Here is a 27,297-nt window from a genome sequence, read left to right as displayed (position 1 = left end):
GCACCATCAATGCTGAAAGGTATATCCAAGTTCTAGAACAACATATGCTTCCATCCAGACGTCGTCTCTTTCAGGGAAGACCTTGCATTTTCCAATATGACAATGCCAGACCACATACTGCATCAATTACAACATCATGGCTGCGTAGAAGAAGGATCCGGGTACTGAAATGGCCAGCCTGCAGTCCAGATCTTTCACCCATAGAAAATATTTGGCGCATCATAAAGAGGAAGATGTGACAAAGAAGACCTAAGACAGTTGAGCAACTAGAAGACTGTATTAGACAAGAATGGGACAACATTCCTATTCCTAAACTTGAGCAACTTGTTTCCTCAGTCCCCAGACGTTTGCAGACTGTTATAAAAAGAAGAGGGGATGCCACACAGTGGTAAACATGGCCTTGTCCCAACTTTTTTGAGATGTGTTGATGCCATGAAATTTAAAATCAACTTATTTTTCCCTCAAAATGATACATTTTCTCAGTTTAAACATTTGATATGTCATCTATGTTGTATTCTGAATAAAATATTGAAATGTGAAACTTCCACATCATTGCATTCCTTTTTTATTCACAATTTGTACAGTGTCCCAACTTTTTTGGAATCGGGTTTGTACAATTTACTATAGTATGGTTAAAAAACACTATAGTATTTACTATAAATTACTATAGTATTTTTTTCATGTGGGTAGCACAAGAAATCACTTACAGTTGCTCTAGGACAACAATGAGAATGTTCACATCAAACAAATATGCTTTGTGACATAAAAATTTAAACACAAATCTTGAAAAAGTGAAGTTTAAAGGGATATTTCACCCATTTACTCACCCTCAAGTTGTTCCAAACTTGTATGAATTTCTTTCTTCTGCTGAGCACATAAGATATTTTGAAGAATATGGGTAACCAAACAGTTGATGGGCTCTTTTGACTTCCATAGTATTTTTCCCCCTCCATACCATCAAGTCAATTATGTTCAGCAGAAGAAAGAAATTCATACAGGTTTGGAACATCTTGAGGGTGAGTAAATTATGACATTTTCATTTTGGGGTGAACTATCCCTTTAAATACAAATCTTGGCTATTCAAAATGTCAGTTGATTTTTACATCATGTAAATTGTGTGGGAAGGAGCCATAATCATTAAATATGCTTTCTTCATAACATTTTCATAATATATATATAATGTCATTAGGTAAACTACAGCTGCAAAATACAATCAGGTTTCATCTTTCATGTAACGATTTTGTCATTTAAAAAATGGATGTTCTGGTTACTGTGATGTCATTTTATGAACTGGATGAAATATTCTCAATGATATAATTTCACAAGCTGGTTTATGATGCAGCCTGGAATCAATCACAGCTTGTTTGTTCGAAACCCGACAGGTTTCTCCCAAGTTTTCTTTTTTCTCTCCATTTCTGTCACCAATGGAGTTTGGGTTTCTTGCCACTGTCGCCTCTGGCTTGCTTAGTTGGAACACTTAATATTCAGCAATATTATTGATTTGACTGTATTGACGCTTTTGGATGAGAACTGACTGAACTGGACAGTGAGATCTCTATTTTCTGCAGAGCTGCGTTATAACTGAATTAAACTCAAATCACTTATTGAACAGAACTGAATCAACACTGAACTGACTTTAGCTGAACAATGACACTATTTTCTTTTAACAGCATCATTGCTTGCATCATTAAACTATTATTTTCCAGTTTATCACTGTAAAGCTGCTTTGAAACAATCTGTATTGTATAAAGCTTTATATAAATAAAGGTGACTTGACCGCATGAAGATAAGGTCACTAAAAATGCTAAAAGAAAAATGCAGGAACATTTTTAAAAAAAGAAAAGAAAAAGAAGAAGCATTTATTTAGAGATGTTTACATTCAGTTAGCTTTAGCAAAAAGGTCCAGTATTCATATTGCACTCAAAAGACTATGGTTTTCTTTTTGGCAAATCCCTTTTACATGCATTCATATATAATGACCCTCATCTAGTACAGTTCCTCGGTCCAGTCAGAATGTACTCATAAACGTTCATGTTTGTCTGTCAATACCATATACAACACCACAAAATGTGGAGTCAGACATTAAACAAGGAGAAACATCAAACTTATTCACCCCAGATTTTCACAGTGCTACCATCTTTATCACCACACAACTAATGTTTGGCATCTTAACGAAAGCGCCGTCAAAGAACATGTGGCAACAGGAGAACAAAAGAGGCAACAGAACACATATATAACTCTTTACAGTGTCAAAGCTTGTTTCTTCATCTATTTGACTACATTCACAGGCACACAGCATTGCAGGCGGGCCAAAAGAAGCCTGCAGCAGAGGTCTGATTAATGGGAACTGTGGAGTTGCTACACAGTGTGGCAAAGGTGCCTCCTGATGAGATTGATGACAGGAACAGACATGTTTTTTTGGCTTGGACTAGGGTACTAGTACCCCTGGGTGAAGTTGTAGCCAGTCTCTGAGTGGAAGATGGAGCCTGAAGCGGTGAAACTATAGGCAGCATAGGCGACCACAGAGCCCAACATCAGTCCAGACATGTAGGACACAGTCATTATGTTCCCTGTGGGACAAAGTCACATGAACTAAATTTAATGACTGCATCTCTAGAGAGGAGATTATAAATTCATCTTTCTGAAGACTTACATACAAGCACCTGTTCATCTGCATAGACTTGTGCATTTATACTCAATAAATCTAACTGGAGTGATACATTTACCTGCCAGCTCCCTCTGCTCAGGTGCCACCTTGCCTGCAGCATGAATCATGGGAACACTGCCAAAGTAGCCATTAGTGATGCCCATGAGGAGAGAGAAGATGCAAGGCCATGCTGGGTGGCTGAAGGTGGGCTTCTGAGCGGGATACACACACATGATGAACAGAGGGATGAAAACTACTCGCACACAGGAGCAGAAGAGAAGACGAGTCCCGTTCCATTCATACGGCACGGCTGCCAAGATCTACACACACGGACAGACAAGATTAGGCATCAGATGATTTCAAAGAAGATTTAAAGTGACAAATAATCCGTAATGTCTTTATGTCTCTGAACATACTTTGCCCACAAAGTCAGATATGTTGAAGATGGCCATGATCAGGATGGGCAGCCATTCCCCCAGTGTGACATTCCTGATCTCAGACTCCAGTCCAGGGAAAAGACACAATGTGATGAAGTAAGTGACCGCAATAGAAAGCATGTAAGCCCAGATCACCCGGGCAACTACATAACGATGCAGGATCATGTCTGCAACAGAAGGGGTCACTGCTCAATTACACAATAACATGAAAATTTGCTTGTTTTGACAGTATACGCTACTGTTCAAATGTTTGGGGTCAGTGAGATTCTTTTATTCAGCAAGGATGCATTATATTGTTGAAAAGAGACAGTAAAGCCATTTATAATGTACAAAAGATTTCTGTTTCAAATAAATGCTGTTCTTTTGAACTTTCTATTAAATTAAGTATCCTGAAAAATGCTTCATGGTTTCTAAAAAAAATATTAGGCAATAAAAACTATAAAATGATCGTGTGACACTGAAGACTGGAGTAATGATGCTGAAAATTCAGCTTTGCCATCACAGGAATAAATTACATTTTAAAATGTATTCAAATCTAAAACAGTTTTTTTTAAATTGAAATAATATTTCTCAATATTACTGTTTTTGCGGTCACAAATATAGAGACTTCTTTCAAAAACTGACCAAAACTTTTAAATGGTAGAATATTTGCAAATTCTTGCTAATTAGGAATGCACAATATATCGGAAACTGAAACATATTAATTATCTGAAAACACACACACACACATATATATATATATATATATTTTACACACAGTATATATACATTATTAAAACACAATTGGAGTTATATTAAAAAAATATCCTGGCTCTTCCAAGCTCTATAATGGGAGTGAATAGTACCTGAGATTTTGAAGCCCAAAAACGTGCATCATGCATCATAAAAGTAATCCATACGACTCCAGGGTGTTAATAAAGGCCTTCTGAAGTGAAGCGATTGGTTTTTGTAAGAAAAATATCCATATTTAAAACTTGATAAACTATAATCACTGGCTTCCGGCAATGGCCGTACGCAAGTTTTTTTTTTTTTTTTTTTTTTTTTGCAAGAATTTTATCGAACAAAAAGAATTTAACAACCACAAATGGCCTGGTACAACACAGACAATTTCTTAAACAGACAAGGCCGTACGCAAGTTGAGTCCCGGTGGAAGAGTGACCTCTGACCCGACGCATGATGTAGGATGTAGGAGTAGCGTAAGCTTAGGTGAGAGATGACGCCTCTCGCGGTTCAAACAAATATGGCTGGGCAACAAACTCAAGCTCCTCTTCTCTTATATCGAAATGCTCCAACATTTCTCTTTAAAAATTCGGTATTTTGTTTCACTCTATCTTCTGCTGTTCCGTGTTCGTCAATACGTCTTGCGTCGGGTCAAATGTCACTCTTCCGCCAGAACTAGACTCGCTTATGGCCGTTGCCAGAAGCCAGTTATTATAGTTTATGAACTTATAAATATGGATAGTTTTCTTACAAAACTACATCGCCTAGCTTCAGAAGGCCTTTATTAACACACTAGAGTCGTATGGATTATTTTTATGATGGATAGATGTGCTTTTTGGGGCTTCAAAATCTCGGGTACCATTCACTCCCATTATAAAAAAAAAAAAAGCTTGGAAGAGCCAGGATAATTTTTAATATAACTCAGATTGTGTTTGACTGAAAGAAGAAAGTCATAAACACCTAGGATGGTTTGAGGGTGAGTAAATCATGGGATAATTTTCATTTTTGGGTGAACTATCCCTTTAATTCAATAACACCATTAATGTCATCTTTAGCAGATTTCATAATGAATTCATATTTTACATTATAATGTTATGCCTTAATTAATTTGTAGTATTTAAACAATATCTTTAATATAGGATTTTAATATCAACCACTCAGTTAATGACAATGACATGAAAATTATTTATACTTTTATCAGTTTAGGCTAGAATTGTAATAGTGATCATACTTTCTTTGTAACATGCATGAGGAGTAATATATAAAATACAGTACTGTAAATTAGATCACACCTTTGATGCCTGGCCAGCTCCGTTTAATCTTTGGTTTGGGCACATCAAATCTTACATAAGTGTTTCCTCCAGCAAAATCTGTGCAGCCGTCTTCAGCTGGGGAAGAGCCCACTGCACCATTACCCTTGAAAACAGACAGGACATCTGAACAATTCATACTCAATACATTATCCATATAGGACAGTGGAGTGACCATCAATAATAGTTTTTAGTTCAATATGGCAACCTTGCATTCACTAATACATGCAACAAAAAGTAACACATCAGAGCCAATGGCCGTATCAAGCAGGTCACTGCAACTTTGTAAGAGCGTGCACTGCATTCAGATATTGTAATGCTCCTCTTGATGAACTTGCATTTCTGCAGGGGTTTTGTGAGGAGGGCCATTACTTGATTAAGTGTCTGGCTGAGCTAGTAAAACCACTCTCCTTAATTTGCTGAGAATAAAACAAGCATTCAGGTCCCATGGCAGCACAGACAGGAAACTGCTCAGGAAAAATATCCCTTCAGAGTATCACAAGCTATACCTAAGATCTAGCAGAAAAGAGCATTAAATATATCAAAAATAAATACATAGCAATGACTAACAGAGAGAATCTTTAAAGGATTAGTTCACTTTCAAATGAAAATTAGCCCAAGCTTTACTCACCCTCAAGCCATCCTAGGTGTAAATGACTTTCTTCTTTCTGATGAACACATTCTGAGATATATTAATAAATATCCTGAGCATCCAAGCTTTATAATGGCAATGAGCGATACCAATGAGTATGAAGATGAAGAAAGTGCTTCCATTCACATTCATCCATCATAAACATACTCCACACGACTCCGGGGGGTTAATAAAGGCCTTCTGAAGCGAAGCGATGCGTTTGTGTAAAAAAAAAAAAAAAAACATATTTAACAAGTTATGAAGTAAAATATCTAGCTTCCGCCAGACCGCCTTCCATATTAAAGTTATGAAGAAAGTGTAAAACTCTCGCAGTTCAAAGCGCTTGCGCTACATCCTACGCCTTCCCTATTCAACTTACGGAAAAAGTGTAACTGACACGACGCCAGTTTACACTTTCTTCATAAGTTGAATATGAAAGGTGGTCTGGCGGAAGCTACATACTTGACTTCATAAGTTGTTTAAATATGGATATTTTTTTTTACACAAACGCATCGCTTCGCTCCAGAAGGCCTTTATTAACCCACTGGAGCCGTGTGGAGTATGTTTATGATGGATGAATGTGGATGGAAGCAATTTCTTCAGCTCATAATCGTGAACCCTGTTCAATGCCATTATAAAGCTCAGATGCTCAGGATATTTATTAATATTTCTCCAATTGTGTTCATCAGAAAGAAGAAAGTCATATACACCTAGGATGGCTTGAGGGTGAGTAAAGCTTGGGCTAATTTTCTCTTGAAAGTGAACTAATCCTTTAATATTTAAATATAGCCTCATTTTAGGGCGTTTTGTCTTTGCTACTTTAAAAATCAGCCATTCTGGCCAGTCCCAGGACAAAAAATCTTAAAAGAATTTGTATTGGATTGTTCATGGATTTTTTTTTTTTATCATAATCTGAATTTGGACCAGTTCTAAATACCCCTAGGATGAATACTCATTAGGATTTTTGTTTGATTCTTAAAGCAAACATTTTTGTAGAATTTACGATCAGTTCCCAATTATGATAGAAATCCCACTAGCAATCATTTAGGAATTCTAAACAAGGAATCTCTGGATGAAGATGAAGAAATTTTGAGAGGAGAAACGGCTGAGAGTCTGTCACCCACAGGAAAAACATGAAGTTACTCTGAAGTGCTTTTATATATTACTGTGTGTGAGCGAGCACTTAAATCATGCTCTCCCGTGTGCTTCTCAGGGCCGCTGAGAACACAGTCTCAGAAGCACTGACCGACACAAATTGAATGAAGTTATGGGGGATTTTACAGAAAACACTAAACATTTACTATTCTACATTTTAATGAATTTCATCACACATTACCAGCATAGCATGATAATGCCAAATGGATTTCCAAATCATACAAATCAAAGAGAGAAGATTTGTTGTTTAATTTACATGGAATTCTTGGGGACTTTTGCCTGCAAAAACTGACCTCACATGTTGGCCTGGGCAACAGTACTTATGACAAAAACACTTAAAGCAAAAGTATGAGAAAGCTAGAGCACACTGTGGACACACTCAAAATATGTGACTGAATTAAAGGTCCATTCACACCAAGAACGATAACTATAAATATAACCACAACAATAACTATATTAGTGTCCACGCCAGAGGATGATATTGTTTATTGTCATCTAGCACTTTAAATGCTCAAGCTCTTTAAAGCAGGATGGATTTTGATTGGCTGTCAATGTTTTTATCGTTCATCAGCTGGAAAAAAATCGCTCTGAAAGTTATTCCAACAATATCGTTTCTCTGCGCTGTTATTGTTATAGTTGTCGCGCGGACGCATTCAGTGTGCTATACTTTTATATTTAGAACAATTGTTTAGAACTATATCTTTATCGTTATCATCCTTGATGTGAACGGGCCTAAACCCTTGTTAAAGGGATAGTTCACCCAAAAATGAAAATTCTGTCATCTTTTACTACCCCTCAGGTTGTTCCAAACCTGTATAAATTTGTTTGTTCTGTTGAACACAAAGGAAGGTATTTTGAAGAATGTAAGAAACTGAACAGTTTCGGGGCACCATTGACTTCCATAGTATTTTTTTTCCCTACTATTGAAGTCAGTGGTGCCCCAAAGCAGCCTGGTTACAAACTTTCTTCAAAATATCTTCCTTTATATTCAGCAGAACAAAGAAATTTATACAGGTTTGGAACAACTTGAGGGTGAGTAAATGATGACAGAATTTACATTTTTGGGTGAACTATCCCTTTAAGTACTGTTGCTTATAGAACATTTTTCTTTCGAATAAACTTTTTACTTTTGCTAAACTTCTATTTTGGATCCTGTCAGATATAGATTTCATTGTTTTACCCTTGTTCCAGACTTTCAGTCTTAGTTAGTGTACTTGGTTACAGTGAAGTAAACACGTCAGTGAAAGCATGCCTGAAATGAAAAATCAAGGTAAGTTATCTATATAAATACCTACATATTATTTAGGTATTATATATATTTACATTTATATATTAGAAAATTGCATTTGTATATTTTTAAAATATATTTTTAGATTAATTATGTATTATATATATCTAATATGTGTATAATACAAATGTGTAATACAAATTATATAATTGTATTTTTAATGTTTTCATTTTATAATTATAATTTATTAATCTATTTATATATATACATATCAATACAAAATAAATGTTCAAATTAATATATTTTTCTAAAGTGCATAACTGCCAGTCGAGCTGTAATTTTGTGAAATTATGCAAAAAGAGATAAATTGTTATTTAATTGTGTGCATTAGAATGAATAAAATACTAGCTATGAAATTAGCCTTTAAGAAAGCAAGGAGTCTGCGACTATCCTAAAAATAGATAAAATGTTTAAAAATAGATACAAATTTTATTCTAAAAATAAAATGTTTAAAATCTCACGCCCACCACAAATTGAAACAAAATATATATTTTTTGAGATGTGGTGAAAATGTCATTTGTTTGTTCAGAACAATAACAGAATCACTATTGGAGAAAGGCCATTGATCTTATTATGTCCTTCTCGCATTTGACATGCAAAACTTACAAATCTTACTTCTTCTGTAATGACATCATGGTGGACCTGGTACTGGGTTCCGTGGTGGGGGTGGTCTTTGGCATGGGACAGGCCCTGTCGTGCCAGACTTGTGTAGTATTGGACAAAGCGTGTCCGTCGCACCAGCATGTGCAGAACAAAACAAACCAGCACCATACAGATGGAAATGACGAAGAAGATGATGGTGTTCTTCCTCTCGTTTTTGATCAAGAGTTTGGTGAAGATTCGGCTGAGTGAAATGATTACTCCTGCAGTGCCTACACAGAAAAAAAAATAAGCATTGAGAATCTTGTTTTTGAAGTTTGCTCAAAGATCATGACATTAGATGGCAAAAAGCCTCTTACTCTCTCCGGTCATCACGCCCTGTGTGTAGCGTTTGGGAAGCATCCCCATGTATCCATAGAAACTGGACTGCTGCACTGGAGACACAACAGGGTAAAAGACTGTTATGGCTGGAAATGGTTGGGAACACAATGTTCTGAGCCTAAAAGAATGACAGAGACTCCCAACATGATTCTCCGGAAAGGAAAATATGAATAAATACCTGTACATCCAAATGCCACAGTGCCCATAGACATCAGATTGATGACGTAAGCCTGCTTTGTGGTGAACTTCTCCAGCCACACATCAAAGATGGTGACAAAAAGCAGAGGTCCAAGTGCAAAGAGGTAACCTGCAAGAGATGAACTCAGATATAAACAAATCTGACATAGCAAAACTCAAAATCAAACTATGTTTGCAAGTAATATCATTTAATATTTCATTATATTGTAGTAGATGTCTTAACAGGCCTGATTTGTTTTTGGAGGGCTCGTTTACCCAAAAATCATTGACACCCTCATTACGTTCCAAACTTGTATGACTTTCTTTCTTCTGTGGGTCACAAAAAAGAATTTTGAAAAATGTCTTAGTGTTTTTGTCCATATAATCAAAGTTAATGTGGCCTTTTTAGGGGTTCTCATCATGCAGTCATTTTATGAATTTAGTTTTGATTCATTTTTATTTAATTAAACTATAAAATATATAAATAATATAAATATAAAAGTATAATGCAATAATTTAAGACATTTCTCCTTATAGAACCTTTTTGGCAAAAAGGGTTCTTTAAAATTGAGTCAAGAATCCAAGGTACTATAGTGAACCTTTTTTTCCCCTAATAGTGTACGGACAAAACACTGAGACAGTTTTCAAATTATCACCTTGTGTGTTCCACAGAAGGAAAAAAAGTCATAGGGGCGATTCACACAGAATGAAAAAAGAAGCGTTTAGAGTGAATTATTATTATTTTTTAAGTTTAAAGTGTGAGACGCTGCAAAAGACACAAGACATGAGCGCAATGGTTAAAGACGTCCGTCTAGCATGTGTTTACATTGAAAAACAATGGAAAAGTAGCGTGGTGAAATGGAAAAATGCGTTCTAGGTGAACAATTTCTCTAAAAGCATGAAATGGACATATTATTCCCTGTTTGCTGCCGTTCTTGACGGTCGCTAGTGAAGGGTTTGTGGCAGTGTGTGTCATCAACCGGTTTCCCTGTGTTTTTTTTACTGTTTCCATTACATGTGATCCATCCTTAGTGTGTATTTAGCAGTATTTTGCGAGTGCTATTCTTCAGGTTCAGATGAGTGATGCAGCTGTCAGACTGGACTGTTGCCGCTCCTCCCTTTCCCCTCAGGGCAGTCGCTCTCTCAGGTCAATCAGCGGCCTCCTCCCCCATCCCTTTGTGCTCTACATAAACAGACTCACCCACAGTGATCCTGGTGTGCAGGCTCAGCATCTCCACCAGAACATTGTTTAGGATCACGGCCACTAAGGCCACAAGAATATATGTTAAACCCATGTCAAACACGATAGATGTTCCTGAAAGACACAGAAGACAAAGAGGAAATGACCTCCAAATTTATTGCACGAACCACAAAGTCTCATGCATTTTCAGATATCAGATCTAAAATGTTCAAATAATCGTTTAATTGTTAAATTTGTTCAATTTAATTGCTGAATAAAGTATACATTTCTTTAAAAAAAACATACTGACCCCAAACTTTTTATTATACTAAATTTTAAATCTATTATACTCATTATATTAATATACTTATATATATATATATATATATATATATATATATATATATATATATATATATATATATATATATATATATATACAATACAAATACAAAAAAGTATATGTTTTAAAACTCACAATAATTAACAGAAATCATAAGTGACTTCATTAATTTCACAGTTATAAATGCTAGGTAAGATATGAGGCAAAAATATAATGGAGTACCTTCAAATTTATGATGCAGGTAGTCAACGTCTGTAATGAAGCTATTGTAAGGCAGCAGGAAGCCCACTCCAGCCAGGAGCATGGCAAAATAGATCCCATGGTAACGGTCATCTGGAATAGGTTCCTCAAACACTATGCACAGAAATCACACACATTTGTATGCACAAACAACAAGTCAGAGTGAGAAACAAAGTCCCATCTATGTTTTATTTGTATGACATTTCAAAAATATATGCATTTTAAATATTTGTCTCCTAGCCTGTCTGCAGTCTCTTTGAAGTATATTTATGCATATGTATGAGACATTTGACATTTTGCTCTCTCTCTCTCTCTTTCTGGATGAGGAACTGATTGATGGAAGCACTTCTGTGCCTCTTGCTGGCTTCCTCATGGTTGTACAGCTTTAGTGCTTTAGCACTACATGCCTAATTTAAGAGATGGAAGAAATGAAATCATGTTTAAAAAGGAAAATGTGTGTATATATATATATATATATATATATATATATATATATATATATGGCCTACCAATCTCCACAGTATCTCTTACGTGAAAGATCAAGGAGTAACCTGTTCTCCTGATCAACTGATTTAATAAGCATGACCTTTGTAACCAGGCAACATGAGGGGACAAAAGACTCTCCACATAACATGATTAGACGTAGCAAGTACATGCCAAGTAATGTAACCTTTCCAACCAAGGCCTTTATCCTTGCCAAACCAAAGTATGTATTTATACACATTATACGAACACCGCTAATATGAAATAGGGACTCAAATGACCATTTGTAGTTAAATTGAGGCACGTCATCTGTAGCAGAGACTCACCAGGTTCTGAAAGGGCCAGCACTCCTTTATCAGAGATGTCTTTCACCTGGCAGTCCTCTTCTTCCAGCTGATAGCTTTCAAAACTGAAGCTCATCACCACATTGCCCTCAGGGGTCGTGCCAGGGGTGGCCTGTTTACGTCTCTCTACTCCTTTTGAGCCCATATTCCCCGTTTTGGGCTGAGATGTCTTTTAAATAGGCCTTTTTTAACAGTGGCAGAAATATGATCTGTAAGAGGAGGAAAATTATTTGTGTGTCAGCAACTTACAATACAGATTAGATGCAATACATTACATACAAAACTACAAATATCTAGATTTTTAGTTTTAGTTAATCTCAAAATGTGAAGTATAGCTATGTGATATTTCATTTTAAAGTCTTGTAATAATCGATTTTTTATATTTTTTAAATCACTTTAATATATGGGTCAATAATGTGACAGGTCATTTTTTTTTGTCCAAAGGCCTTAATAATAAAAAAACAAAGATATGACATCCAAAGTATGTAAGGTAGTACAACTAGATCTCTTTTATTGAATCCAAAAGGTTTTAATTATATTTTGCTACATATAAAGGTATTTTAAAGATTCTGAAGTGTCAAAAGTTCATTCGGTTTAACCGTCCAAAGGACAATACAGCCATTTCATTTGTAATTAAAATATCTTAAAATGTAATAAATGTATATATTTTTATTCTGGCATGATTTTATAACATCATATATCAACATAGTGCAAAATGGTATTAAAATTATGTGTAGAAGTCATTTCTTTGTTATGAGGAAGAATGTCCGGAAAAATGAATTTCATTGATGTCATTGGGAGTAACCAATATAAAGGGACCATTTTGGATCAAGTCATGCAGTCAGTATCATGTGACAGGATGTGACATCATTCAGACACCTGCAAAGGACCACATGGTCATGAAAGTTACTAACTCTCTCTTAACTATTTGAAAAATTCATGTTTTCACTTGCTCATACGCATGTCCCAAAACATCAGGTCATTCAGTACAACCGCTATAAAACATGGAAAATTTTGTAATATTTTAAAAACTTGTACTAAATATAAAATGTTTGATTGTCCTTTTGATATCAGCCTGTTTGCACTGTTTAAAAATATCGTCATTTGGTATAACCAAAAGTGTCATTCGGTAAAACCGAAATTTTGGTTAAACCGAATGACTTTTTTGATGACAAATTTTCTCCATCTTGTAAAAAATGACAAAAGCAGTGTTAATTGATTATAAAAACCACATAATCTCATTGTTAACACTTAATAAGACTTCAAAATTAATTATATCTCCATTATGTTTTTTTACACTTTTAAAAACCTTATTCGTCAATGACCCATATATATATATATATATATATATATATATATATATATATATATATATATATATATATATATATATAACGACGCACCATGTAACATAATCACATGAGATAATGACATTCTGATCAATCTTAACATCTTAAACAAATAAACAATACTTAAAAGATGGTTACATGTATTCTGTGTTTTTATTTTGCATGCTTTTCTGATGTAAACAAAGTTCAATACACAATATAGGCATTATGACTCTTGATTTGAGCTTTTTCCCCCACTAAGATTAAAGGGCCCTGTGATGTTAAATTGGCTCTAGTGACTGAACAGTGAAGTGTAATAAAAGCATGTGAAGGCTGAAGAGCAGCCTCAAGCCACTTTCTGTTAAGTCGACCATGCTATGTGACATTTCACTTTTGGCTATACTGTATGCTGTATGCCTTTGTGCAAGTGCAAGTAATGTTTTCTTTATATTTGCATATGCATGTGTCTGCATCATTACTAATGAATTGTCAAGGGATATATTGCCTCCCTGTGTATTCTATTTTAGGAAGGGACAGTCAGACAAGCTCAAAAAATCTATTCTGTTAATGCAAATCAGGCACTTCCAGCGAGCAGAGCACTGGCCAAGATGCTGGACGTGCTATTGAAATTTTCTCATCTTGGAAATCTGCCAATGCGTCCTTTGAAGGAGGCTGGGGCTAGCAGAGCATGACTGGATCAAAAGAAAAGCAATCTTTGATATCAATGTTACGTCACTGACTAGAGAGCGGTTAGGCACATTTTGTGCTTTATCCAAACCGTGTTGAACTGAGCGATGAACAAACCAAAAGGAATTGTTCATTCATGTCAATCATTTACACATTAAGAGTTTGTAACCAAACACAAAGACGTACAACATATTCACCAAGCTGTCATGTAGCATATATTATCATAGTGGCTCATGCTGTTTAACTAAGATACTATATGTCAACAGTGATGAAACATGCAAATAAAAACACAAGAGCAACACCTGTTCCTAAACCATGAACTGTCAGGATCTGTCAGACTCATTTTACTCCGCTTATTTACAGTAATTTTCTATATTCTAGATGAAAATGATAAGCACAAGCAAGGAAATGAATATATGGATAAATGTATAAAAGCTTTCCAAAATGACGCGGAGAGGCAATAATATAGAAAAATAAGCTGATGAATGCAGACGAAGGATGTAAGAGGAACAATAAAAGGACCTGATGCTCGCGTGCTTTGTTGTGATATAGCCTAGTGTTGTTGTGTATTTAACATAAGTTAAATCTCTGAAATTCGTGTCAAAAAAATTATAAAAAACAAAACGCAAGGGACTAAGTCTAAATCCAAATGAAGTATGAAAACTTACGTATGAAAAATAAACTAATCGTGCACTTCGCTACATATAATTAGCAGTACGTCAACACGCCTTTCAGTGGGCACTAATTTAATCACTTTCCTCTTTTCAAAACACACCATCCCTGAGAGAAAATCTCACACAATTTTCTGCTATCTTTCAGGTTCTTTGTTGCTCTCACGGGACTTGTTATAGTCATACAGTCAAATCACAGCATATATTTCCATTATTCATCTAGCAGCGCTCATGCATCATTTAGAGAGACAAAAGCGATACAGTTATCAGAAAGACAACAGGTTAAATCTTACCCCCGAAAAATTAAATGTCTCTTTCCTCCCTTGTTCGCATGTTATTCTATGTATCCACAACCCTTCTTTACATATGAAGCATTTTCATCATACGTGCGGTGTTGTTTAGGTTCTCCGGTGTAAATATCCTCCTTGCCAAGGTGAAGAGCCACAGAGCCGCTGTCATTCTCCCTCCCACACAACCCGTTTGTATCGGTCTATAAGCCTCCAGCTGTCTGCCAACCCGCTTTCATTATCGCTTTATTAAAGGAAACCTGCATTAGTGCACTTCACGATTCTGAATGCACTTATTTCCATATCGCAATGAATAATAAATGCAAAACTAATCAATGACTATCATGCAGTTTTGTAATTTAAATATTTTTGAAAAATCTAAAATAAACAAATATTTGGTAAAGGCCTATATATGGGATACTTCATTCTGATTGGTCAGTTGCTGTATTTAGTTTTCATTATTTCTGAATAGATAAAAAGATTTTAAAATAAACTGGATAGGATTTTTCCTCCTAATGCATTAAAAAACTGTACACACATGTTTGCATACCGTGGGTCTGTTTGGACCTGGTGGAATAAGCTTATAAAATAGTCTTAATATTTTTCAACTAAAACCATATTGTATCTAATCAGTAACTTCTCATGCACAAAAGTTTTGAATGTTACCATGTTCTTACTATGCTATTACTTCATTTACCCCCCTTTTTATTAATTAAAAGAATTGAGAAATTCTTTGAAATTTCAGATTTTTCAAGAGCTACTGCAAAAACCATTGTGATGCAGGAAAATATTTTTTATCAAGATTTATGAGAAATTTTATTTGAATATATCACTAGATGAAATTTATAAGAACATATAATATGAGAATTAGCAGTATGAACTCCATTGGATTTAAATTCATTTGAAATGTGTAACTCGTGACTGCTCAAAATATTTATGAAACTTACATATTCTTTTTCTAACAAAACAACATCAATATTACTCTGAAATGTTTTCAAACAAAATAGATTCATTTTACTTGCATAAACTTTTATTTATGAAAAAAAAAAAGATGATAAACATCTTAAATCACCTTTTAATGCTGCAATGGTTTATCAATAGGTGGCAGCAAAATGAAATGTGGACTTTTTCTTTTCCAAATCCTCTTTCCTTTTTAAAATTTAGACTATTTGGTCTATGAACTTTTGCTATAAAAATACATTAAGACATTGTCACATTTGGTTTAGTTTTGTTCATGGACCTTCAGTTTGCTTTTTATTTGTCACATGTTGCTTTTGTTCAGTTTCCCGCCACTGGTCTGTCTCCCTGGTTACCGTCATTATTAGTTCATATGTATCAGCTGTGTCCCATTAATCATCCTCATTTGTGTTTGCTACATAAGTTGGTCCCTCACATTCATTCTCTGTCCGGTCACCGTTATGTTTAGATGTTGGCACTACCTGTCTGCTTGCTATCCAGTGTTGCCAATTTAGGGATTTTGTCACTAGATTTAGTGGCTTCCCCACCCCTTTTGAGACTTTTTTCAAAAGTTTAGGGACAAATCTAGCAACTTCTTGGACAAACCTTATCTAGAATCTTATTTTGCCCACTGATCTATATTTATATAGATCAATGGATTTGCCATTATGATGTCGTCTAGTGACAATTAGCTACCAGTTTTAGCTACTTTCAATTGAAAGCAGTTGGCAACACTGATGCTATCTGGATCTACTATTAAACTTTGTTGTTTGAAATTATCTTCATCTGCCCTCGTCTTTTATATTTTAATTTCAGTGTGTGCATGCACAAGTATGTTTATAAACAAAATGCAGCCCCAGTGGGAAGGAAAAAATGTGTGTGTGAGTGTAGGAAAGAGGCTAAATGAGTTTTACAGAAGTAATTTCAGACAAATTAGTGTGCCTATAACCTCCGCATTGACTATAACCTCATCGTGTGAGGGGGACGACTGCCTTCGTGACACCTACAGGGCACTATGAATATTCCAGGACTTCTTCCACCGATCTGTAGTAGTATACATTGATGACATCTTGGTGTATTCCCGGAGTATAGCCGAACATCGTCAGCATGTGTCAGAGGTCCTCCAACACCTGAGAGAACACCATCTATTTCTGAAAGCTGAAAAATGCTCCTTCCACCAGTCCTCAGTGCAGTTTCTTGGTTATAAGGATTCACCAGTGCACCGCTCCTGATCCTGTCCAGACCCCAACAAACCCTTCGTCGTCAAATTTGATACAACCACCTGCAAGGTAGGAGCAGTGCCATCTCAGCAGCAGGGGAACCCACACCGACTCCATCCATGTGCCTTCTTTTGCAAAAAATTTTCCCAGGCAGAGAGAAACTACGACCCAGAACTGCTCACCAATGGAGGCATTTGCTGGAGGATGCTCAACATCCATTCACAGATCTTACTGATCAAAAAAATCTAGAATACCTCAGAGATGCCAAGAGACTCAATCCCTGACAGGCGAAATGGACATTATTCTTCACACGCTTCAATTTCTCTATCTCCTTTCGACCAGGTGCAAAGAATGCCAAAGCTGATGCACTGTCACATCTCCATGCTCCTGAGGATAAATCAGAAGAAACCAAAACCATTCTACCTTGCTACCTCATCGTAAGTCCTACCTAGTGGACCCTACATCATCAACTCACCTTCTCCAATGCCTCTTAGCCTTCTCTGCCGGGGTGTCCCCCAATCTGCACCTATTACATTGGCCTCTTTAGAAGAAAAACAAACAAACAGAACAGTCAAAACAGTCCTATAACACATTTTGGAAAAAATAATACATTGACAACAGATTGGAAAAAGTGGAACTAACTGCATATAAATTTGCAGAAGTAGGTTCATTTTGACATTATTAAAAGTTCTTGATTATCTTTTGGATAACCATTGTGTTGTACTGTTGTGCAATACATGGCTGGGCAGCATTCAGCCTTGAACTTGATTTCACATCAGATGTCCAGACAGCATTATTGGGTAAGATCAAAGCTCAACAGTGACTCTCTGCCTTTTGGAGGAATCAATAGACACCTTTTCATTTTGAATGTACAAGTGGGAAGGTCTAGATACTACACGCATAATACATAATGCTGCTGTTATATATCTGTCATCACATATAGAAAACAACAAAAACAAGGGGAAAATGCAGCGTTAACCTGCCAAAGCAACAATGCCCTATAAAGGGTTCTCTGTGTTTACTTTATAATAAATAGCATATCACGCACTCATTCTGTAACAATAAAATGTCAACTTAATATTTTCTCTTTGAGGTACTAATTCAAACAATATTAAGAAAGGTTGAAAAATGCACACTTTATTATTTACCATTGAGCAATAAAATACACTTTGTGTATGGCTGAGCCCAGCAATATTTGAATCCCTTGATGTTGTTCCACATTTAACCACACTTATATTCATGAATTAGCAGTTTTGACTCTCTTTACTGATCATTTCCCATTACGTTCTTCAAAAGTGTAAGGTAACTATCTTGTTTCCTTGCAGAATGATTGATTCAGGATATTCTATATTCAAAAATATGGCAATTGTTTGGTTGACTGATATTCATGAGGAAGCAAATTAGTATCATTCAATCAATGAGTTATCAGCCTTTTGTTTTCACATGCAGCATTTGCAAGCATAAGGATCTGGCAAAATAAATCCTTCTTACACGAGTTAAACGAGTCCATTCTTAGCCTAGATGTTCTATTTACCCAGTGGGAATCTAATTTCCTACCCAATGTCATTTCCCCAGAAGGCCTCTGTGCTTGTGTATTCACAAAGCTGACTGGGCTTTTTCATTACCTCCTCTATCACCTGCTCTGTGAGAGAACAAAATGGCTAAAAGGCATTTGCCCAAAAGGCATTTTCTACATTTTGAGTGAAATGGTAATGGCAGTGTTTACCGTAATTTGTCCTTTACCATTTGGAATTTGACAGCATGCATATTTGTCTGTTTTATATATTATTATTATTATGACATAAAATCCCTGGCATAATATTCTTGTACAGATATCAGATTATATTGAAACAAGGCATTCTGAGTCTCATATTTACCCAGTGCATTATTGGCATAAAGATAATTACCTATCTGTAATTTCATGTATTTAGCTGTGAACTTAGTAATTTTTTTCCTATTACAAAAAACAACCATATCAGCCAGCACACCCTCAACAAATATTTACACCTACCTCTTTAAAGTCACCATTAAAAAATGACAGTTCTTAATTTTTATGGAATATTGCAGTATTTATTATAAATTATTTATATGTGCACATCATTATTTTTTTAAAATGTATGTGTCCTCATAATCTATAATTAAAATAACTTCCCCTCCCTCGTGTACTGACATTTCTTCTCTTCTCTGGCATGAGGGCGGGACAACCTGTCACTCACATGAGATCGACCAATAGAAAACCACAGCCCTCCAATCAGTTCCCCCATGGACAACATCAAGTCCCACCCTACATTTTTTCTTGTTCAAGAAGCTGTTTCACAGAGGGTCCGTTTACACGTCACCCTTTTCAACTAAAAACTGAGAGCTTTCTATGCGTTTTGGCCGTTCATTTACATGACAACAGCATTTTGGCGATTTCAAGCATTTGAAATCAGGTTTCAAAGTGCAAGCTTTTGAATATGATACTGTTATTGTCCCCATGGAAACAACAAAAACTCAAATTTGTGAAAACGGTGATGTCATGCACATGCGTATTACGTGTTCAGTCTAGAGTCTAGAAAGTCACATCACCAACTATTAACGCCATTTATGCCTGGCATAATTGCCTGGGGTTTTTAGTCATTTTCGTGGATCTGGGTGAATAGGGATCATTTTGACAATGTTGTCGTCTGTATGCGAAGATGAAGTCGATGATGCTGACTCACGATCTCCGCAGTAGTGGACACGCCTATATGCACGTTTCATACGGATTACATAACCTGAAAAAAATATTTGTTTTCCATTTGAATTGGTTCATTTAAAAGTAGACATTTCGGTTTCTATAGATACATTTTTGCATGTCTGTGAGGCAAGTTTACATGGAGTTTTGGTTATTTTTTGTTGTTGTTGTTATTGTGAGTGCACACAAATAAAACTCTTCACAGATTCAAATGATGTATTACTCTTATCTGTGTGACTAAAAATGACGGAGTATTTTAAGTGCAAGTGATCGCACCGGCGCCTCCATGTTAGCTGTCAGTAAGCGCGCTACTATTCAGCTTTCACACTCGACACAAACACTTGAATAGCCCACATTTTTCTAGGTTAATGTTAACGCGTGGCCATGTAAAGTTGCTACTACATCCATGTTTCAGATAATAAGCAATATTTGAGGTCGATGAATGATAGGAGAGCGTTTGGATGTCCTGCCTGATGTACTGTAATTACCACATAGACCAGCTGTTAACGATCTGTCTGTCACAGACTGCATGACTTCGCCACTTCCTGTGGATTTTTTTTCCTGCGACTAATACAATTTTGGTTGACTAAGCCTCTTCTCGTCGACTAACGGTTAGTCGATTATTAGGGGGCGGCCCTACAGATATGTCACAATAGGGAAGAAAAGACCAGAACAGAAAGATTGTAACTTCTGTTTCATGTTGACTTTAAATACATAAAACAAGACAGATTTACCAAAAAAAAAAAAAAAACTTTAAATACATAAAACAAGTGCTGACAAGGTCCTGATTTCATCTATGTGCTAGCTGCCCTCTATCTAAATTTTGAGTTGATTGCTTCTTATTCAGTTAAGTGCTACTAGTAGGGCTGCTGTTTCAGCATATGGTGCTGCAGGAGACAAGTGATGAACCATATCATGCAGGAACAAGATCTAGACTGGAGAGTAATGAGATATAGCTAAAAACACTGGCTATTATTAATTGTGTTTACTGCTAGGGTTTGTAGCACATCATGAGCTACCTTGACAAACTGGAGGAAATGTTCTCATAACATGTAGCGCAGCAACTGCTATAACAAATCAATGTTATAAGTTTTAAAGCTTCAAGTTAATAGTTATTCCAACAAAATATACATAGCACAAATCCCAAATAACAATTCTGTACAAAATAAGATGAATTTTATCTGACCCACAATGAATGAATGGTCTGACACTCATAAACAAGTCAGTGAAGATGCAAATTAGATATGGATAGATAAACAGTGCTTGACTGTGTGTGAGTAACAGTTTGCATAATGTCAAATAAATGAAGAAATAAGAAATATCATCTGTTCCTATACTTTGCTCAGTACAAAAGTACTGCCCATGCAGGCCTCTGAGCACCTTATAGTCTTATTTGCAATGTATTGTGAGCACTGCTTGTACAATCCTGAAACTGAAATTTTATTTCATGTCTTTGAAACATTGTCTCATGCTATTGTGATTTAAGATCTTATATTTGCTTTACTATGTATTATTATTTTAACATTAAATCTTACAATGGCATCAGGAGGTGGCCTCCAAACAGAACTGTTCCCAAAGTCCCTATAAGGCAAGTCATTTCATTCGGCGGCCATCTTTGAAATGCCTCTCCAGTCATGCAAGTACAGCTCCTATCTCTTTGAATGGGGAAATATTCAAAGAAATAGGACCTAGGTGAAAAGTTGTTTACCTAGCTTACGATTAAACTTCATATTTGAAACCAATGAAATCTGACAACAACTGTCTCATAATTTTTATTTATAAATGCTCAAATCATGACAAAAAACTGCATTTTTCAAGCTAGACTAGCCAATGCGTATGTGCAGTCATAAGCGTGTGTCTCAGCAATCGGAGCTTCTAAAGGCAGCTGCAGTGACACCAAAGTGACACAATTACTATACCAAATGGCTCTTTTATTTAGAAGGCGGGACTTATTCCGCCATATTGTGCATTGCACTTTCTCCCATTCTTAGTAATATAAGTGCACGTCTGTGTATACATAAAGTCTTTGCCTGCACCCTAGGGCCTTACGTATACGTGCGGTGCCAGAGAACAGTGTAAACACTGCAGGTTGAATTTAAATAATTTTCCAAGAATTTTAATTAGGTACAAGGGTATTAAGGAGCCTAATAGCTCCTAGTAGAAAAAGCTGTTTCAGAGTCTAATAGAGTTAGTCTGTGTACTATAATATCATTTGTGAGATTGTGTGAGGGTGAAGGGTTTACAGGAGGTGGCAATTATTGTATCTTAGGCCTTGTGCATGCAGAATAGGTCATTACCATAACAATTATTTCTTGTATATGTAATGAGATTGAATACTGTAAATTAAAAATCATTATGCTATACATGTTAATTCCTATCATGACAGTTATTGCAGATATGGATATATAATGCAAAACATAATAGTCTCTCTTCTCTGCCAGACAGATTTTTGATATATTGTCAAAAGCAATTAGCTTGTGAGACATGCAGTGAGGAAGAATTACTAGGACACACCTCAAGTCCTTAACTTTATTAATACAATCAGTGTCAACTGGCTCTTGTAAGATTAAAAACATAGCCTGTGTTCATAATGCAATACTAGATTACTGAATACTACACACAGTATACACCGTATACTTCCTACTATTTTAAAAAATAGTAAATTAAATCTTATTAATCTGCAATAATTATATAAAACAATAGTATGCTATAGTGATATGACTGTGTAATTATGCATGTTGCGTCAATTTATCATCTTGAAAATAAAAATGGTTATTGAACATTTTGAAACAAATTTTGCATAGAAATTTACATTTACATTAAGCAGACTGAATAATGAGTCAAGAAAGAGATGTTAAAGATTGAAGAGGATATAGTAGTCCATGCAGTAAGGTCATTTGTATACTGCTTGTTTTGGCAAATGGAAGTAGCATCCTAGCTGCATATGACTATCTTCTTTCAGACGATATATTAAAAAATATCCTGGCTCTTCCAAGCTTTATAATGGTAGTGAATGGGGGTTGAGATTTTGAAGCCCATCCATCCATCATAAAAGGTAATCCATACGCTTCCAGGGGGTTAATAAAGGCTTTCTGAAGTGAAGCGATGGGTTTTTGTAAGAAAAATATCCATATTTAAAACTTGATAAACTATAATAACTAGCTACCGGCAACAGCCGTACACAAGTTGAGTTACGGCAGAAGAGTGACGTAGGATGTAGGAGTAATGTAAGCTTAGGTGAGAGAAGACGCCTCTCGCGGTTCAAACAAATAGGGCTGGGCAACAAACTCAAGCTCTAATACTCTTATATTGAAATCCTCCAACATTTCTCTAAAAATTCTCGATTTAGACTTCTAATTCGTGACCAGTGTTTTGTTTTGTTTTGCTCCATCCTCTGCGCTTCCGCCGGAACTAGACTCGCGTACAGCCGTTGCTGGAAGCCAGTGATTATAGTTTTTAAAGTTTTAAATATGGATATTTTACAAAAACCAATCGCTTCACTTCAGAAGGCCTTTATTAACCCCCTGGAGCTGTGTGGAGTACTTTTATGATGGGTGGATGCACTTTTTTGGCCATCAAAATCTCTAATTCACTACCATTATAAAGCTTGGAAGAGCCAGGATATTTTATAATATAACTCTGAATGTGTTTGGCTGAAATAAGAGGTCATATACACCTAGGATGGCTTGATGGTGAGTAAATCATGGGATAATTTTAATTTTTGGGTGAACTATCCCTTTAAATTTAGAAAACATTCTAGTATACATACTATATACTGCAGAAGTAGCTGTTTTGTTGCATTATAGAAGAACAAAAAGTAAAAAGTTAAAGAAAAGAAAGACAGAATCCACTGGCACACAGAAAATTCATAAATTCTCTAACCTTCCCATGGCAGATAAATGAGCTAGCCTAGAACAATAACATTCTTTCCATTACATCATTTTCCTAATCATGAGGATTATTAACTTATTCAATTATAGAGTCTGGAATTGAAATTGGCCCGATCTTCCATCTGTTAGCAGACATTACGGATGAACTAATAAACCTGGGTCTCTGAAAACATAGATTAGAAGTAATATTGTTTTAAAATGTAATATTTTTCCTACGGCAATGAAAGAATAATATTTGCGGAGTAAACATATGGATAGTGAAAATTAGAGCAGACAGTGAATAATGAAAATCAATATAATGTAACTGCACGCTGAACAATTGTGAAAGACTATGAACTGATGCGTCCTTTGATGTGACTGCGGCACCATCTTAATTAAAATCTCAAAATTATAATTCTGCCGGGGATTTTTATGGCAGAGCGGAGTAATGAATGACACTTATGCCTTTGACCTCCTGTCTAATGCATCTACCACAGTCTCTCATACATTCTAATGAGATCACCATGACAGCCTTCTCTCTTTCTCATTTACTGAATGTTACTGAACACTGGTGCAAAACCATATTGTATTGTTACCATGATTGTAACAATACATTGTTATATGTTTCCCCCTACTAAATACTTATATATATATATATATATATATATATATATATATATATATATATATAATCACTATGGTTAAGTTCCTAAATGCCATGCATGAGAAAAAAAAAATCCATGTAATATAAAGGATATTCACAGTTTGAAGTATATACATCTTAAATACATTATCTGAGATCTACCTATCCACTCAAAGGCTTTCGGCTGTCATGAGAGCTTTTGGTCTTCTGCCATACAAAAAGATGTATGTGCACCTAAAGGCAAATGGCTGTAGGAAAGACTTGGATTAAGATTTACTCTTGGCCTTCAATTAAGGAAAGAGCCTGTAAATACTGGTACTGTTTTAGTCATCTGTATCATCTGTACTGTATGACTTTGAAAACTTCAGAAAAAAAAAAATCCTGGCACAACGCTGAATCATCACATTTTGTAATGCTGCAAAATGAATATTATAATTAATTTTATACGTTATTAACTGAGTTTGGCATACAGTTAAATGCACTTGCCTATGAACATCCCTAAAACAATAATCAATTCAGTGTGTCTATATGTCTCTTTTGCTCAGAGAAGGTGATGCTTTTGCCTAAAAGCACATAACAACCACTGCAAAAACCCAGTCATTTTCTCTCTAGCTAAACTTAAACCAAACAAAACAACAGATCTGCATAAACATCTAAAGACATATGCAAGTGTTCACACATGATAAAAACCAACAAGTAGGACTGATTACTTACCATTAATCACGTTTACCACCAGAAAGATGCAGTATGTGTTTTGATGCGTTTTCATCATGCCTGTTTTACCGTATGCAGTAAATGTCTCCCTCCAGTGGTACATTAATAAAAATCCAGTGGTATATCAATTAAACAGACCAAGAAAACAAACAAATAAATATTATTTGTATTATAAATAGTATTATTGCGCGTTTTAGTTTGCTGCTGAGATTGTTTTAAGTACTGTTTGGTGTCATTTTGCCAGAAAACGTGTTGTTTAGCGTATTTTATCAGCTTTTATGTAGGCCTGTTTAGAACTTAGCTAAAGTTAATTTTAGAATAAACAGATAAGATTGTTCTTTCTTTCTGTATTTATGTATGTGTACATTGATATCAAAGTCAAACATAAAAAGTAAGTATGATCATTTTTATGCACCTCCTCTGAGGTCACATGATATATAAACCCCGCCCCACATTTTGCCCGTTGACGTCACTCCATTTTACTCCCAGCGTACCCTGCTGCAGCCATCATCTTGAAGTTCAGAGCAAGATGGCGGATAAACCAGGTATGGCTGAATGGGGATTGCATAGTTGAATATATTTCACTGTTTAGCGTAAAGGTTTTATATACATCGTGCTGTTTTATTCATCTCTGTGTCTGAAGAAATGAATGGAGTGAATGTTTATTATGTCGTTTGTGCGAAGTGACGCTGAAGGCCTCGATGCAGGCAGACGCGAGTCATGTCAAGGACTTTCAGTAACATTGGCTGCCTGATTACGCTCATGACTGAATATAATGTTCAGGACATGCAAATCCTCCTGTAGTGTTTTGTGAGATATTCGTTAGTGAATCGTGCTGGTTGGTTAATGAGAAAAAAAAAGTACAGTTAGTGAACTACTGCCTGACAGCTTTCACTCAAGAGTAAAAAAAATGAAGTTTTCTTTTAAAGCAAGCGTTAAGTTTTGTGAGTTAAGATTGTCATTGTGTCTCATTGACTGCGGCAGTTCACATTCTGCAGAAAATGCCTAAATAATTTACTAACTAATACAGTAAATATTGTGGCGTGATAGTGTTCTCCTTACAAAAAGTATAGTAGCATTACCATAGTTATTCTATATGTTTACACCATGGTACTGAATAGTTCCCAAATAATACTGTTATAGTACTGAAAATGATATTATCGTCATGTCAAAAAGCAAACAAACATAATACCATGGTGTTTTTTTTTTTTTTTTTTTTTTTTTTTTGTCTGCTTTGGACTAACATGAAAGTGTATTTTGCATAAGCTTAAGTGTCAAACTCAAGTGTGACATTCTTTACCTTTCTAACAATGCATTTATTTGCAGCTATTATTTTAGATGGTTACAAACTAGTTCTAAGTTTCATTTGGATGCACAAGCAAACTGGCTCACTGAGCTTATCAAATGAAATGTCTTTACTTACAATTGTGTTTATTTAATTGTGGCTTTTTTCCCCAGTTGCCCTGGCCCAGAAGAGGCTTTTGGATGTCAAGCTTGGTCAACTGCCATCATGGCTCGGAACAAGAGACTTCACCCCGAACGGACTTATTGGTGGAGTTCGTGGAGGTAATGACCAATGTATTTAATATTATAAAAACATCTTTGATCAATATTATTATAATTTCTGTTTGTGTTATAATCTCACTAATCAAATCTTATCTTAGGCTATGAGAGATATTACAACAAATACATCAATGTGAAGAAAGGAGGTATTGGTGGAGTTGCCATGTTCCTTGCTGGTTACATTGCCCTGAGCTACCTCTGGGAATACGATCACATCAGTAAGTACAAACTAAAAGTATTGGAGAATCCATAGTAATGTGTCCTTCACCATTGTACGGTTGTCTAAATTTAGTGTTACTTAGGAAGTGTTTTCTGTTCTTGTCCCTCAACAGAGCACGACAGGTGGAGGAAGTACCACTAAAACAAATCTTTCGTCTGCAGCAGTGTCGCCACACCTCTCAGCTTTCTGTGTTTGACTCTTGTGACCAAGAATAAAATGACATTTATTTAATTTGGACTCTTTATTGAAAGCATACAAAAGTGTAGGCTGTATGTACAAGAGCTTGATTATTATTCATATTTCTTGTGATTAATTAAACATGTATTATATTGATTGGGATTTGAGACTTTTGTGTTTTGTCACAACTCAAGCGTTGGTATGGTTTCACTGATTTTAAATACAAATTCAGTATGGCGCCGTCAATAACATTGCAACCGAGATAACAAGGAGGAAAATGTTCACTGCATTTTCAAAGCACAAGAATGG

At 35.6% G+C, this 27,297-nt stretch overlaps 2 protein-coding genes across 6 annotated transcripts; one reads left to right on the top strand and one right to left on the bottom strand.

Annotated features, from left to right (window-relative positions):
• Nucleotides 1–548: 548 nt before the first annotated feature.
• On the bottom strand, nucleotides 549–25,101 carry slc29a4a (solute carrier family 29 member 4a). Of its 5 annotated transcripts, XM_051888069.1 has the most exons (12): nucleotides 25,029–25,101; nucleotides 17,562–17,627; nucleotides 11,919–12,145; nucleotides 11,092–11,223; nucleotides 10,548–10,661; nucleotides 9,348–9,476; nucleotides 9,148–9,222; nucleotides 8,795–9,060; nucleotides 5,097–5,220; nucleotides 3,064–3,251; nucleotides 2,727–2,967; nucleotides 549–2,570 (listed from the first exon to the last, which is right to left on the bottom strand). In XM_051888069.1, exons 3-12 carry the CDS (start codon nucleotides 12,079–12,081, stop codon nucleotides 2,437–2,439), a joined length of 1,566 nt encoding a protein of 521 aa, XP_051744029.1. In that variant the 5' UTR covers nucleotides 12,082–12,145; nucleotides 17,562–17,627; nucleotides 25,029–25,101; the 3' UTR covers nucleotides 549–2,436. The 5 variants fall into 5 exon arrangements, with proteins under 5 accessions (XP_051744029.1, XP_051744032.1, XP_051744031.1 ...); XM_051888072.1 differs by lacking the exon at nucleotides 17,562–17,627 and having other exon boundaries at nucleotides 25,029–25,085; XM_051888071.1 differs by lacking the exons at nucleotides 17,562–17,627; nucleotides 25,029–25,101 and adding an exon at nucleotides 15,009–15,146.
• Nucleotides 25,102–25,484: 383 nt separating this feature from the next.
• On the top strand, nucleotides 25,485–27,042 carry atp5mf (ATP synthase membrane subunit f). The gene is made up of 4 exons (XM_051888076.1): nucleotides 25,485–25,573; nucleotides 26,487–26,594; nucleotides 26,693–26,809; nucleotides 26,924–27,042. The coding sequence occupies exons 1-4, from the start codon at nucleotides 25,558–25,560 to the stop codon at nucleotides 26,950–26,952; spliced, it is 270 nt and encodes an 89-aa protein (XP_051744036.1). The 5' UTR covers nucleotides 25,485–25,557; the 3' UTR covers nucleotides 26,953–27,042.
• The last annotated feature ends 255 nt before the right edge of the window (nucleotides 27,043–27,297 follow it).

This window comes from Ctenopharyngodon idella, chromosome 3 (assembly GCF_019924925.1).
Source record: "Ctenopharyngodon idella isolate HZGC_01 chromosome 3, HZGC01, whole genome shotgun sequence".
In the NCBI taxonomy this organism is placed as follows: domain Eukaryota; kingdom Metazoa; phylum Chordata; class Actinopteri; order Cypriniformes; family Xenocyprididae; genus Ctenopharyngodon; species Ctenopharyngodon idella.
Note: the sequence above shows the minus strand (reverse complement) of the source record. Positions and strands in the feature narration are given on the sequence as shown.